General features: G+C 50.2%; 1 protein-coding gene across 1 annotated transcript in view; it reads right to left on the reverse strand.

Annotated features, from left to right (window-relative positions):
* ITIH6 (inter-alpha-trypsin inhibitor heavy chain family member 6) overlaps nucleotides 1-15,357 on the reverse strand; it is a gene marked incomplete at both ends in the record, with an annotated part of 33,455 nt that overhangs the window by 10,967 nt on the left and 7,131 nt on the right. Inside the window, 4 exons of the mRNA XM_080718382.1 lie at nucleotides 5,588-5,704; nucleotides 9,442-9,611; nucleotides 11,804-12,051; nucleotides 12,918-13,028. Of these exons, the coding sequence (XP_080574508.1) occupies nucleotides 5,588-5,704; nucleotides 9,442-9,611; nucleotides 11,804-12,051; nucleotides 12,918-13,028 (646 nt within the window). The remainder of the gene's footprint in view (nucleotides 1-5,587; nucleotides 5,705-9,441; nucleotides 9,612-11,803; nucleotides 12,052-12,917; nucleotides 13,029-15,357) is intronic.

A 15,357-nucleotide genomic window follows, 5' to 3' on the forward strand; every position in this document is an offset into this window, starting at 1 on the left:
ATGATCCAGAATCCAATGATTCTGGAACCCTAAAGTTTGAGAACCTTAGGATTTCATATTTTATTTTTTTGATACTGAAGATTGAGCCCTGGCGCTTCTACTTCCAAGCTATACCCCCAAACCTTTTCATTTATTTTTATGAAAAAGTTATCCTTAAGTTGCTGAGGGCCTTACTAAGGCTGGCCTCTCACCTCCAATTCTCCTATCTCAGTCTCCCAACTACCAGGATTATAGGTGTGCCCTACCACTCTTGGCTTGCCCCGAGGCCTTTTATTTTTTATTTTCCTTTTCTTGTGGTACTGGCAATTAAATTCAGAGGCATTATACCTCTGAGCTACACCTCAGCCATGTTTTATTTTTATTTTGAATCAAGGCCTCACTTAATGACCACACACCAACCTCAAACCTGCGAGCCTCCCAAGAACTGGGGTTACAGGTGTGCCCCACCATGCTCGACTTTTGTTCATATCTCCATTGTTTTCTCAGTTGCTCCCTCTCTGAAAAGTTCTTCCTTGAGTTGCTTATTGTCACCAAGATATTCTTTGTCCCAGACAGTTCCCTGTCTTATGTGGATAGCTCATTGTCCAGGCACATATCAAGTCCTTTGAGAACAACAGGACTTCTCCTTTCTTCCTCTCTTTCCATGACAAACCTAATGTAGGGCTAGGGACATTGGAGATTTGGGGAATAGGGTATGTGGATTCTAGAATTAGGTGCCCTCTATAGGATACCTACTATGTTCACACATTGTATTAAATATTTTAGCTGGATCAACTCATTTAATACTTATAGAAGCACAATGAAGGCACTGATACTATTGACATCTTACAGGTGAAGACACTGAGGTTCAGAGAGGTGGGGTGACTTGCTCAGAGTCACACAGATAATAGTTGACAGATCCAGGACTTAAATGTCTATTGGAGAAGTGTTAAATCCAGTGATCCAAAGCACAGTATCGTCCTTCAACCTTTCAGGTAGACATGGGTTTTCAGAGACCACAGGAAGGACATTTGAGATCCACCTCTCTCTACTCCTTAAACTGACAGTGGATGTCTTGGATACAAGGGGAGAAGTGTCCTTCTTGCTGCATGGAGAGTTTAGGGGACATGTCACACATCGTGGGGTAGGGAGCTGAGTACTTTTGTTTTCATTGAGAGGGTTGAGACTTGAGAGGTTGGCCTTTCCTAAGAAGAGCAATAGAAAAGTGAGAGCCTATGGGGGCCTAGAAGTCAGAAACTTGTCAACCATGGGCAGATTGTGTTTTGAGAGGTGTGTATTTAATTTTCAGTTATTTTGAGATTTTCCAGCTGTCTTTCTGTTACAGACTTCTTTAATTCCACTTGGTCTGAGAGCATACTTTGTATGATTTATATTGTTTTAAATACAGTAAAGTATGTTTGGAAGCCCAGAATGTAGTCTGTTGGTAAATGTTCTATGCAAGCTTGAAAAGAATGTGTATTCACATTCCAGCATGGATCATAAGAATATAATCTTCATTGTCAATATTGTTGGTGGCTAAAATATTCTATGGGTGTCAGTTTGATCCTGTTGATTGATGGAGCTGTTCAGATCAACAATGTCCTTACTCATTTTCTGCCTGTGGGATCTGTCAATTACTGATAGAGAGGTGGTGAAGACTCCAACTCTAATGGTGGATTCCTCTCTTTACCCTTGCAGTTATATCAGATTTTACCCCACTTACTTGGGTATTGCTGTTCGGTGTGCTCACACAAAGGATTGTTACGTCTTTCTGGGGAACTGAATTCCTTTTTTTTTTTTTTTTTTGCAGTACTGGAGATAGAACCCAGGGGCATTCTACCTTCAAGCTACACCCCCTGCCCTATTTTTTATTCTTTCTTTTGAAACAGGATGCAAAGGGCCTCACTAAATAGCTGAGGCTGCTTGCAAACTGAAATCCTCCTATCTCAGCCTCCCAAATGCTGGTATTACAAGCGTTCACCACCACACCCGGCTTAACTGAATTCTTCATCAAAACATCATGGATTTGTCCCCCTGATATTTTATATTAAGCTAATATAACCACCCCAAGTTTTTTTTTTATTGTGTTTGTGTGGTGTATCTTTCCCAGTCTATCTTTACCTTTAATCTTCCTATGTCTTTTTTCTTCTCATGTCTCAGCATATCCACTAGAAAGAGAAACTTTTAGTGGCTGCCCCTGAATTGGCAATATGCATTTGCAACTAATTCAAGCACACTTTCAAATACCACTATACTAATCATGCATGGGGCACATGTCTGGAATCTTAGTACTTAGTCTGAGACAGGAGGATTGTAAATTCAAGGTCAGCCTCAGCAATTTAGTGACACTCAGAAAGATAGTGAGACCTTGTTTCTAAATGAAACATAAAAAGTCCTGGGGGTGTAACTCAGATATACAATGCCACTATGTTCAATCCATAGTACCATAAAACCCCAAACAAACAACAAGAAATAACACTACACAGTTTCGTGCATAGAAGCAAGTACCTTGCAAGAGTCTCCCAATATTTCCTTCTCATCCCTCATTACTCTACTGGCATCCATTGAACTTCTCCATAAGCCATGTTCACTGAATGCACTGCTATATTATTTTTTGATCAAACCGTCATCTGTTAGTTCAGTTAATAAGACAAATAACATATCTTACCTTCTCTAACACTTTCCCTTCCCTTATGTAGATTCAAGTATCTTAAGTATACTATCATTCTTATTTAATATTTTCATGCAAAACAAGTCTACTGGAAACAATTCCCTCAATGTGGGTTTGTCTCAGAAGGTATTTCTTTACACTGGGAAGATAAATTCGATGTACAGAAAATTCTAGGCTGGGGCCTGGTGGTGCACGCTTGTAATCCCAGTACTTGGGAGGCGGACACAGGCTGGTCACAGATTCCCCCGGCCAGCCTCAGCTACTTAGAGAGGCCATCCACAACTTAGTGAGACCCTGTTTCAAAATAATGAACAGATAATTGGTCTGGGGGTGTAGCTTGGAGGTAGAATGCCCCATGGGCTCAATCACCAGTACCACACACACAAAAAAAAATAAAATAAAGAAAGAAAGGAACAAAAGAAAAGAAAGGAAATTCTAGATTTGGGTGTATTACTTGCTACTCTTTTCTTGCTTCTACAGTTCTGAAGAGAACTCTGATGGAAAAAAATTAGTTCATCTACATGTGAGGTGCTTAATCCTGTGGCTTTGTGAAATGTTCTGTCTTTAATTTTCTATACTTTGAATATACTATACCTAGGTACAATTTTTGGATTCTTATCATGCTTGGAGTTTTTTGTGGTATGTTTTCAATCATTTCTTTGGGAAATCCATCAAAACTTCCAATATTTCTTCTGTCCTTTCTTCATTTCTTTTTTTTTTCTATAATCCTCATTCCATATATGTGATAGTTTTATAATAATCTTAGTGTTGTTTGGGTTTATTTGTCATTTTTTCTCTTTTTTTGTGGTACTGGGGGTGGAACCCATTGGCTTTCTACCCCCTTTCTACTCCCAGACTTATTTTATATTTTATTTGGAAAAAGGGTCTCACTAAGTTGCTGAGAGCCTCACTCAGTAGCTGAGGCTGGCTTCGAACCTGTGCGATCCTCCTGTCTCAGCCTCCCAAGCGCGGGGATTACAAGCTTGCGCCGCCACGCCAGGCCCTCTTAATTTTTTCAAGTAGAGACATTTCTCTTAACATATCTATGCCTGATGATTCTTTCCTCAGCCATGCTCTGTTTCCTGATGAGTCTATCAAAGTCATTCCTCATTTCTAGCAGGTTCCTTTGGATTTTCTTGGGCCTTCAGTATCTCTGCTGTTTATGTCACATATCAGTTCTTGCATGTTTGCAGAATTTTCCATAGAGCCCTTGGCCTAATAATCATAACTATTTTAAATTCCTGCTGTGAAAATTGCAACATTTTCAACATATCTATGTCGAGTTCAAACGATACATTTATCTCTTGAGATTGTGGTGTTTTTTTTCCTCCCTTTAACACACTTTGTAATTTTATGCTGACAGCACAGAGTATGTATTGGGTAAAATGAAATAAAGCAAACAGATTTTTGTTGCTGCTACTGTTGCTGGGTACTGGGGATGCAAACAGGGGCATTCTAACTCTGAGCTCCACTCCCAGACCTCTTTGTTTTGTATTTGAAAACAGGGTCTCCCTAAGTTGCGAGAGGGTCTTGCTAAGTTGCCAAGGCTGGGCTTGAACCCGCCAGCTTCCTGTCTCAGCCGCTCAACTACTGGAGTAACAGGCCTGCACTACTGTTCCCATTTGCAAATAGACTTTCAGTGTGACCAGGAGTAAAGCTACCTTTGTGGTTGGTAGTACATGGAGCGGTCAGGGGCTAAGCGATGTTTTGGTGTCTGCATTTTAGTTCTTAATTTTGTCGTTAGGATTCTCTAGGGACTTTTTCCAAAACAATGCTCTAAGGACTGTGATGTTTTCAGTGATTACTATCATCTATTAGGCAGGAGTCCAGCTGATGTGGTGAGAGGAAGTATTCTATTTTTCCTTGGTGAAGTCTCAGTCTTGGTGAAGTAGATGACAAGTACTTCAGTGTGTGTGTGTGTGTGTGTGTGTGTGTGTGTGTGTGTATGTATGTACATGTGTGTATGTTACTGAGGATTTATCCCAGTGGCATTCTACCCCTGAGCTGCACCCTCAGCACTATTTTATCTTTTTCTTAGGAAACACTGTCACCCTAGGTTGCAGAGAGCCTACGTTGCCGAGGCTGGCCTCAAACCCGCGATCCTCCCATCTCAGCTTCCCAAATTCTGAGATTACAAGTGTGCACCACCACAGCCAGCTCACAAGTACTGCTGAGGCCAAAGCCCACACTTGTGTGCTGTGTGGGGTGAGGGCACACCTCCCTCTACACTGAAACCAGGGGTGGTTTGGGATACTTCCCTTCCCACAGGTGGGTTACCACAAAAGAACAACTTGCCTATCCTCTGGTCTCGTGGGCCCGGGGACTGAAAGTTTCAAGACACAAAGGCTCTACTGTCCTGGGACACTTGAATTTCATAATTCTGGAGACCCAGAGTGTCCTATGCCAGGACTTTATAGATTGAGGTACTGAAGGCACAGTCCAATTGGTCTATGGCCCCAGGGCCGTGACTCATGGGGAACTGGTAAAAGTGCTCCCCAATTAAAATTGATGAGCCCAGAATGTTCTGATTTTTTACACTCTAATGCCAGTGCCCTGTAATTTCAGAGCCCAGCTCTCCATTGCCTCCGGTTGTAATGGCTCAGGATGTTATGACCACAAGCTATTCTCTCTAGCCTAAGGGTTCTCTCACCTGGAGACCAACTGAGGCCTAGAATTGTGTGGCTGGGGGCCTCAATGGTTTCAGGCCTCCAACCCAATGTTTCAATGTTCCCAGAATTCTGCGGCTATAAGTCCACATGGGTCCTGTCATGGAAGAAGGAACTAGAAGCCATGGGGTGGCCTGGCCACAGAAGAAGGGAAGGAGGGTGACGGGAAGGTAGGTCCTCTAGACCGAGGGTACAGTTGTCCCAGAACTCTCTGCGCTCCGGGCCCTCTAAAGCCAGGACTCTTCAGTTAGGTCCCCCGGGACCCTGTTACCTGCTTCATCTTGGTACCAAACATGGAGCCGCTCACGTCAATAACGAACACCACGTCCTTCTCCACTGGCTGGAGGCCCCTGGGGGCAAAGTAATGAATAAAATAGCCACCGTAAATCTGGACAAAGGAAGGGAAACGGAGAAGAGCCGTGAGAGCCCATGTGAAGGAGGCCCCTCATGCTCCTGCTCCTCACACTGCAGTCTCCAGCCCGGGCTTGCCCCTGTTCCCCATCGCAGAGCCCTGGTGCCACTGCTTGCTCAGTGTCCATGTCCCCACCAGCACTGCGTGTCTGATGCTCAGACCTTCCTCCCAGGCCTTGCCCAGAGCCCGGGAGTGAAGGAGGTTGGCGCGGGGCCCAGGGCTCCAAGGATCAGGATCTCTGTAATATGTGAGTTCCTGTCCGTGAGAGAGCTGGGCTTGCACAGGCTGCGGGGTCCCTGGGGACACTCTGCCTGGGCTCCAGGAACTGTAAGTATTGTTTTAACCTCCCTCAACAGAGCGAGCCTGGGGCCCCGCGCTCCTTGCTGCCAAGGGCTGGGAGTTTGCAGGGCCTCCCTCTCCTCCTCAAGCCTCCTGTCTGCTGTTGCTGGGCAGAGCAGGAGGGAGGAGGCAGAGGAGGCCAGTGGAGCTGTTTGTTCAGAGGGGATTGGCTGGGCCAGGTGCAGAGGCCTGGGGCTGCCCCAGCTGCGATTGGCTGCTGAGGGCCTCTTTCCCCTCCATCTCTCCCTGCTCAGATCCTGGGCTCCAAGCCTGCTGGGGGAAGGGGAGGGGGCCAGCAGGTCCCTCAGGACCAGTGTCAGCTCAGCCCAGAGATGGCTGGACTTGCAGAGGGTCTGGGCTTTGCACAAGCTGAAGCCTGAGGCCTGCGCAGACACTGGGCGGGGGACCGGCTCCTCCTCCACTCTGCCTTCAGGTGTTCTGTGGCCTGGAGGCAGGACACTGCCTGCTTTGACCTCAGCCTGAGGGAGAGAGGAGAGAAGGAGGGCAGGCTGCTCAGGCCCTTGCCCAACCATTACGTCAATACACGTGTGCACGCACAGCAGCCCTGACCATTTGTTCCTGGCTCTCCGTCCAAGTCCCCCAAGGCAAGGAGGAACCACAGCTGAGCCCTTGTCCAAGCCAGGAGCAGAACCCAGCCGGCCTCCTGCCATAGCCTCCTTGCCTGGGCTGGAGAGCTACCTGGGACCCCTTGCCAACTCGCCCTATCCCATGCCGACCAGCGCCCCACTTGATCTCTTTCACCCGGGGCAGGACTCGACCCACCAAGCTCCCAGTCCCCTGAGAGGCCACCTGATGCACTCAGCTCAGGAGGAAGTATGGTCCTAGGCCAGGCTGCCTCCAGGGCCCACGGCCCCTAGCCTCCTCTGCCTCAAGAAGACCACACTGTCCTGCCACCGAGCCCACGGGCTCCAAGCCCTGAGCATTCTCTGCCCTCGGTCTCCCTCTCACCGAAGCCCCCAACGCGCATCCCACTGGCTCTTCCTCAGAATATAGGAATCGGTGTTCTCCATGTGCCGAGACAACCCCTTGATTCCAGCAGTCCAGAAACCTCCAGCCAGGCCCTCCCTTCCCCTCCCCTCCCTCAGCATCCCAGGCTAAGGAATTGGGCCCCCACTGGTCCCTCAGCTCCCAATCACTCCTCCAGCACCTGAAGGTGGCCCCTGTCTCACCTCCCACTGACAGCCCTTCACCAAAGGTAGGACAAGGAGATGGCCTCCATGAGCGCATGGTGTATTTGGGGGTCTCACCAGAATGGGCAGCACCACTGTGTCTCCAGTGGACGGTGGCTCTGCTTTCTCCCAAGCCTCTCTCCCTGGGATGGTGAGACCCTCTGCTCTCCCTATCCCCCTGCCACCCCCAGGCCACCTCATTGAGTCTCCCTGTGTGAGTGCCATGAGGCCTCCTGTCCCTCAGCAGTGCTTCCAGTGTTTGCCAGGCCATGGTATGCAAAGACAGGCTTTGAGATCATGCCTCTGTGGTGTGAAGTGCTGGGGAGTTGGGGCTCTGAGCAGGCTGGTTGATGTGGGCAGGGCCTAGTTCCTGGAGGTCTGAGGAGAACAAGGGCCAGGGGAGCGACAGGCCCTCTCTGAGCCCCCCTCTCCCCGGGGGACCTAGCATGGCACCTCTCCTCCTTCTCCCTGACCTGGCCCACTGCCTTGGATGGCACCCATGACTGGCCACCTGCAAACCGTGCATCTCATTCTCCATCCCGTTTACCCACCCTTCCCTCTACACTGCTCACTGTGGACTTGTCTCCTGGAGGGATGAGGGAACCGACAGGGAATCTTTCTTGCCGCCTTTGCCTACAGCTCCCCTGGTTCTAACTTCCCCTGTGCCTCACCTTGTCCTGGGAAGGGCGTTTCTCGCTGCCCGTCAAAATCTCTGTCTGCTTCACTTAGAGAGACATAGGCCCTCCTGGGAGTTCCTGCGGGGTTCCCATGGGCAGCCAGCCCTGGCCGGCACATGGGTTAGGGCCCAGTAGGTCCTGATGAAGGAGCAGGTTGCCTTCTGGCTGTGGAATGGGGACACACTCGGGCAGAAAAGTGATGGGCTCGGAGGGTGTGGCACCAGGAGCGAGAGTTCGCAGGTTATTTTAAATTCTGAATCTGACCAATTCCCTCTGTAGCCTCACTCCACAACATTGTGGGAAGAGTGAAGAAGGAAGCAGGAGACAAGGCCTCCATGAAGAAAAGGCTCCCACCAGGCAGGACCCCGCTGAGGCTCTTCTGCCACAGGCTGCTAGGGGACCCAGCCCCTCTCCCAAGAGGCTGAACTGCTCTCACTCCCTCAGCTCAGCTGCTCCTCATTCCTCTGCACCCCTGCTCATTCTGTTCCCTGTCCTCTGCAGGTTTGCCCTTCACCATAGCCAAGGACTTGGGCGCCGGTCCTACTGGTTTTGCCCAATGACCTTAAATGTCCACTCCCAGGAACCTGTGCGGAAGCCCTCCTTCACTGCCACCCCAGGGATGGGCAGGGCACGTAGGTACTTCCTGTCCACGCTGCCTCTGTGGATCGGGCTGCTGGACACCAGGAACTAATGGAGCGAGATGGGGGGGTGAGCCCAGAGAATTGTGGATGCCGAGGGCCAGCGACAAGGGCAGAAGCTGTTTGGGAGGAGACAGGTCAGGTCTGAGTGGAGGCAAGGGCAGAGGAGAGGCTGATCCAAGGCCCCAAGTCAGGCAGACGAAGAACAGAGGCATGGGTGGGGTGCGCTGAGGAGGAAAGAGGTGTTTGAGCAGGGATTTAGAGGAGGATGCTGAGCAGAGGACAAGGAGGAGGAAGACAAGCTCAGCCCAGCAGCAGCTCCTGCCTGCGGGCTCAGGGGCCCGGGCAGCAGGTGCGCCTGTGGCTGGGAGCCAGCCTGCTCGTAGGCTAAGGGAACTGGATGGGGAGCGTGCTCTGACAGAACGTGGGTGCTCTGCCCCCCAAAGGCATGACCACGTGACCGCAGAATGGAGGGGTGCCCTCTTGAGAGGTGGTTCGAAGGAAGCTGAAAGCCTTCGTAGAAACCAGGCACAGAAAGAAAGCCGGAGCGGACCCTGGCACACCAGGGCTGCAGAAAGCAGGAGCGACATGTTTTAGGCAGGGCCTCCCTTCTCACGGGGGTTTGCTCCACGTGGCCTAGGGCCCCATTCAACTGGGAATGGCTGACTGGCACCTCGACTTCACCTTCCAGTTCCCTTCTCTGGCCCCGTGGGAACTCAGAGGTGCGGCCCTTGTCTTGATACATGGAACTCAGCTTGCTCTGGCCTTGCCTGAGGGAGACTTGCTGAGCATCCCGAGCGGACCGCAGCGCTGCCCCGGCCTGTCCCATCGCAGAGCCCGGGGCCTTTCCCGTCCTTGTGCCCCCTCACCTGCACGTCCCCGATGATGTCCTGCATGGCCACGTCGTACTGCACTATGAACTCAGCCATGAGGCCCGAGCCGGAGAAGGCAGACTGGTCTCCCAGTGAGGGGCAGTAGGTGACCCGCACACAGGTCTCTCCCCTCTCGATCCTGGTGGACGGGGGCGACTCCGTGGCACCTGGGCGGATGGAGAAGTTTGGGGTGCGTGGCACAGAGGGCGGGGCAGACAAAAGGGCCACCAGCAGGTAGAGCCAAAGGGCCAGTGTCTAGGCACAAGATGCATGGATCCCCCACCCTCACCTGCCGCTCCCTGTGCCCCTGACAGCCTTCCACCGACCCAGCGCTGATGCCTCCCCAGCCCCAGCGGTCGCTCCTGCAGCACTCTTCATCCATCACCCCAGCCCAACAGGCCTGCCCTGCTGCCGTCCCCACGCTGGGACCTGCTCTTTCGCTGGCTCCCAGCCTGGCCCTGCCTCCCTTCCCATCCGGTGTGGCCCTCTCTGTTGTGGTGTCAGGGCCCCAGGTGGGCTGCAACCTGCTCTCTCCCCCACCTCACTCCCACCCCAAGACAGGCAGCGTGGTGGATTCAGTGAGGACAGAGCCAGACACACACAAGGGGCCTGCCCCTGCCCGCTCACTGAGTGTGACCCGAAGGCCCCGTGGGCTTCTCTGTGGGGGAGAATTTCCTGCGTTCTCTCCTTCCCCTCTGCCTCCTGCACCCCGCGTGTGAAGGAGCCTTTAGCGGCTCATGAAATCACTGGTGACTTTCTGGTCCCGGATGTTTGCCGAGTTGGCCGCAAGAGCGACTCCTCTGGAATTTTAGTCCAAGACAAGTGTCCATTTAGAAATGTCTGTGTGCCTCCTTTTTGTCCCAGAAGATGGAGACATGGGAATTCTGCTCCCCCCTTCCCGCGACAGCTGCCAGGAAGCTTAGGGGCACACTGAGCCCCCATACTCTCCACGGCGCCTGCTCACATACATTGCCTGGGCTTCCTTCCTTCCAGGGCTCTTTGTTCTGTTTTATCCCCACAGGATTGCTTCTATCCTCTGTTTTAACCTTTAAGGAGCAAGAGGCGGGAGCTGCCATTTATAGCTTGGGCCTTAAGAGTCCATGCAGCCCGCAGAGCTCAGATGGCCTGCGCGCCCAGGTCCCTGCCGCAGCCCTGCCTCATCCCTTGATGAGTCCTCTCTCCCTCTCCCTCTCCCTCTCCCTCTCCCTCTCCCTCTCCCTCTCCTTCTCCCTGTCCCTCTCCCTCTCTCTCTGTCTGTCAGCCTCAGTCTGCACACCTGTAGTATGAGGAGGACATTAGCTCCTAGTTCACATACCGTGTTGGGGGGATTAAATGTGGGCCTTGGGGTAAGCCTTGAAACCACACGTGGATCCTCATACATGCCAACGACCGGGGACTATCTATTACAGCCAGCGTCCCATAGTCACTACTCCACATCAAGTCCCATGGAGGGAGGAGAATTCTCACATTCTCACCCTGCTCCGGGGCCATGGGTGGTCTGTCCTCCATTTCACAGATAGAATGCCTAGCTTCCATGGCCCCACGTTGGGGGAGCATCAAAGCCGGGCTTTGAGCCATCCTGTGTGCCCGTGTCTGTCCACTCCGCCCACTGCACTCCCTGTCTGGGTCAGCGGGGTCAAATCAGCCAGGACCTCCAAGGCTCCGGGCTCCGTGAGTGTGGCCACAGGAGCCAGGGGATTTCCCTGTGGCCTCACCTCTCAGATGAGGTGTGCAGGCTGCTGCAGCAGCTACCAGCCTAGCTGGACATCAAGTCCTGAACCTGCTTAAGGATGCATATTCCTGGTCCCCACTCCAAACCCGTAAGCCAGGCTCTGAGGCGGAGGTGCAGGAATCTGTGTCTCTAGCAGCTCAGGGTGTCACTGTGCTGTGGGGAGTCCAGCCTTCCCTGTTGTCCTCTGCAAGTCATTCGAAGGCAGCCTGGCAGGGGGCTTCTTCTGTTCCCCCCCAGGACCTGGGCGGCCCATGCTTCTTGGCCTCCTGTGGTCCTCCCTCCCGGCTGGGATTCTGCGGGAAGGCTGGTTTTGGCTTGTGTGCTTTCTACCCATTTCATCTTATTAACTGAAGATTTCCTGATCCCACCCAAACTTATTCTTTTGAAGATGGAATTCAAGACTTTGTGAAGTTTTTGATGTGCCAGTTTCATAAGGCCTGTAAGTACCAGGCTAATATCAGACCTCAAATATTTTCAACTCTATAGATGTGCTCGCCTCTCTGAGCTGGGCAGGGACTTGCAGTGTGCTCTGGATGGAAGCAGCACAGAAGAGATTCCCAGCAGAAGGGGAAGTTCCCCATTCAGGGAGGGCCATTGTGGTGTTGATCCAGAGTAGTGCCCACGTACTGTTGTTGTTGTCAGTATGCAGGCGGCTGGTTCTCAGAGGTGGTACCCGCAAGTAGGAGATGCCTGTCCTTTCTGACACTGTGACTTCTATACTCATCCTTCTCACCAACTGCCCAGGCCTGATGCTCAGCACCAGCTGGTATCGGCCCTGTTGCCGCTGTAGCAGTTCTTCGTAGGCCAGGCCAAAAGTTACCTCTGTGCCTGCTGCTAGGCTGGTGGAGATTCGGAATTTTTCAGATTCCCGGTCCCTGGGCAGAAAAGACAGAGGAGTGGGAAGAAAATGAAGTTTCCCAAGGAATTGAGAAGCTGGTAGATGGTCTCTTTGGTGATCCATTTCTGCTCCCTGTCACTCTAGTCCCAGTTGACTTAACCAGGCTTCTGTTTTGACTATGTGCTTGGCCTACAGTCAGGCACCGAGGGATACCTTGGTCCACTCATTTCCCTCCCTCAGTCCCCCTGGAAACATCCTATCCCCAGGGTCGTACCACTCTGAATGTATCCAAACTCATCTAAAAATTCTGCCCCACAAATTATATCAGAGGAGGCTCACCCTTAAGTAAACTAAGCCCATGAAAACCTGAGTCTAGAATCCTTTGTTTACAAAAGAAAAAATCCACTTACACACAGAACCCTTTCTCCTTCTAGCACCTCATGCCTTCTCTCCCCCATGTGTTACACTGAGCTTGTTTATATGGCTTTGTAGTAGCCAAATCTGAAGTTCCAATGCAGGACTAAACTGTCTTGGAAGTTGGGGAGAAATAATGAAAGAAGTCGGTGAGTTTCTGCTGACTGAGTAGAACTGAGGAAGAAGCATTCAATTTAGAAAAATCTCACTTGCTCATAACCTTCCCGGAAGTTGCCAGTTCTTAAACAAGCCACATCCTGACAGCATGAGAAATATGGAAATGGGGAAGTCAGCTCCCATTTACTGAACAACTGCTCCAGTAGAGGCTTTGGGATTCATGAACACACATCACCTGCATAGCATCCTAGGAAGTAGAGATAACTGTTCCCACTTTATTTCTATAGAGACTAAGGCCAGCGAAAATATCCGTCTCCCCTGATCACATGGCAAAGAGGACTTAGTCAAATTTCAAACTGGATGGAGTCTTACCTGATACCCACATGAGCAGCTATCTTCCCCTGGTGATGTGCTTCCTCATACATTTTCTTAGCTTGGTGCTTCTCTTTGACTTTTGCGACATAGACTTTATTGTTGATGGTCCTGATGGGGCAGGAAAAAGAAGGGATAGAAAAGGATGGGGGAGGGTCAGAGATATTGAAAGAGAAAGAATGAGGAGCAGAGGTGGAAAGAAAGAAGAAAATAGTGCTATAAATCCCGAATTGAAGAGAAGAGAGGAAAGGAGGAGATAAAACAGGATGAAGTCACTGGGCGTAGTGGCACAAGCTTGTAATCCCCGTGCTTGGGAGGCTGAGACAGGAGGATCACGCAGGTTCGAAGCCAGCCTCAGCTACTGAGTGATGCTCTCAGCAACTTAGTGAGACCCTGTTTCCAAATAAAAGTATAAAATAGGTCTGGGAGTATAGCCCAGAGGTAGAAAGCCCCTGGGTTCCACCCCCAGTAACACACACACACACACACACACACACACACACACACACCAACCAAAAACACAAAAACCCAGAATGGTACTGGGGGTGGAACCCAGGGGCTTTCTACCTCACAACAGATGGTGGACCTGTTGTTAGAGGTTTGTTTTTTCTCACAATATTCAGGAATTTCACCTCATTGGCACACAAAACCTTAGGATATAACTGACCATTTTGATTATAATTGTTATATATTTACTATAACATTTATTATTGTTGTTGTTGTTATTTGGTACTGAGGATTGAAGCCAGGGACATTCTACCTCTGAGCTATACCTCCAGCCCTTTCTCTTTCTTTCTTTCTTCCTTTCCTTCCTTCCTTCCTTTTTTGGTGCTGGGGTTAATTTGTGTGTGTGTGTGTGTGTGTGTGGCACCAGGGGAATTCTATCTCAAAGCTTCACCCCCAGCCCTATTTTTAATTCTTTATCTTGAACCAGAGTCTCACTGAATTGCAAAGGACCTCACTAAGGAGCCGACGCTGGCTGCAATCTGCTATCCTCCTGTCTCAGCCTCCAAATACTAGGATTAAAAGCATGCGCCACTATGCCTGGCTTGGTTCTGGGGTTTAAACCCAGGGTTGTTCTACCTCTAAAATACACCTCCAGCTTTTTGCAAAGTTTGAAACAGGGTCTTTATAAGTAACTGAAGGTCTTGCTAAGTTACCAAGGCTGGCATCAATCCTACAATCCTCTATCTCAGCCTCTCAAGTACTGAGATCAGAGGTATGCACCACCGCATGTGGTCATAACATTTCTTTTAAAATATAACCCATTAAACTCATGAGCTTGCAAATATTGTTGCTCAGGATACAACTAAGTCAATCTTGAAAGTATGCCTATTTAAGTATAATATATTAAATAAACAATATGATAGAGGCACACATGGTAAAAATTGTGGAAACAGTGAGCAAATTACCGCAAAGGCCTGGGGAGGAAGAGTCGCCCTCAGGAAGCTCAGCGATGCAGGAGTTATACATAGGCTTGCGAACCCACTTTCCCCATTTGTCTAAGAGAGGTCATAGAGTGTAAGAGTTTAAAGAAGGGCGAGAAGGCTTTTGTCCAAACTTCAGACAAGGAGCTTGGAGGAGGCCTTGGGACAGGGTCTGAGAAACAGGCAGGCTGCCGAGAAAATAGTTCACACTGGTCATGCCTCTGCAGTATCCTTTGTTGTCTGCTTCTCTTCCTGACCTCTAAATCTTTGAAACACTTTAAGGCTCTGTTCCTGGCCTTCCCTCCTCTCTCCTCTCCCCTCCTCTTTTCTTTCTACATTCACTCTCTAGGTGACGTCATCCAGTCCCATGGCCTTGAGTACTATTTATACACAGATGTCTCCCAAATTTGTATCTCCGACACGAATCTGTCCCTTGAACTCCAGAGCCATACATTCAATTGCTTACTTGACATCTCCACTAGAATGTTCCATAGGTCTCCCTCCCTCCTCCCGACTCTGTTCCTCCCCTGGTTTCCTTATCTCAGGAAATAGTTTCTCAGCTATAATCTTAGAGTCAGGCTTAACTCCCCTCTTTCTCTCACGCTCCACATTCAATCCATCAGGGATTTTCTGCTCTATCTTTAGAATAAATCCTCGATCTAACCACTTCTCACCACTCCCACATTTATTGCCCTGGTTCAAACAACCAACATCCCTTGCTTAGGTAAACGCAGTAACCTACGAAGTGGCCTGCCTCTTTAAGCCCTTGCTTCTTGTTCTCACAGCCGTCAGAGAGATCCTGTTAATCCTGAAGCAGGCCACGCACTTCCTCTGCTCCAATCTCTCTGTGGCTTCCATCTCTACTCAGAGGAAAAGCCAAACTCCTCGCCAGGCCCCCACAGCCCTGTGCAACTGGACTCAGTGTCACCTCCCTGACCCTCCTCTGAGTCTTCCTGTCTCTCGTTCTGTGCCAGCTACACTAGCCTCCTTGTGATTTCTTTTTACAAAATTAA

The sequence above is a fragment of the Muscardinus avellanarius genome (assembly GCF_963383645.1).
Source record: "Muscardinus avellanarius genome assembly, chromosome: X".
Taxonomy (NCBI): domain Eukaryota; kingdom Metazoa; phylum Chordata; class Mammalia; order Rodentia; family Gliridae; genus Muscardinus; species Muscardinus avellanarius.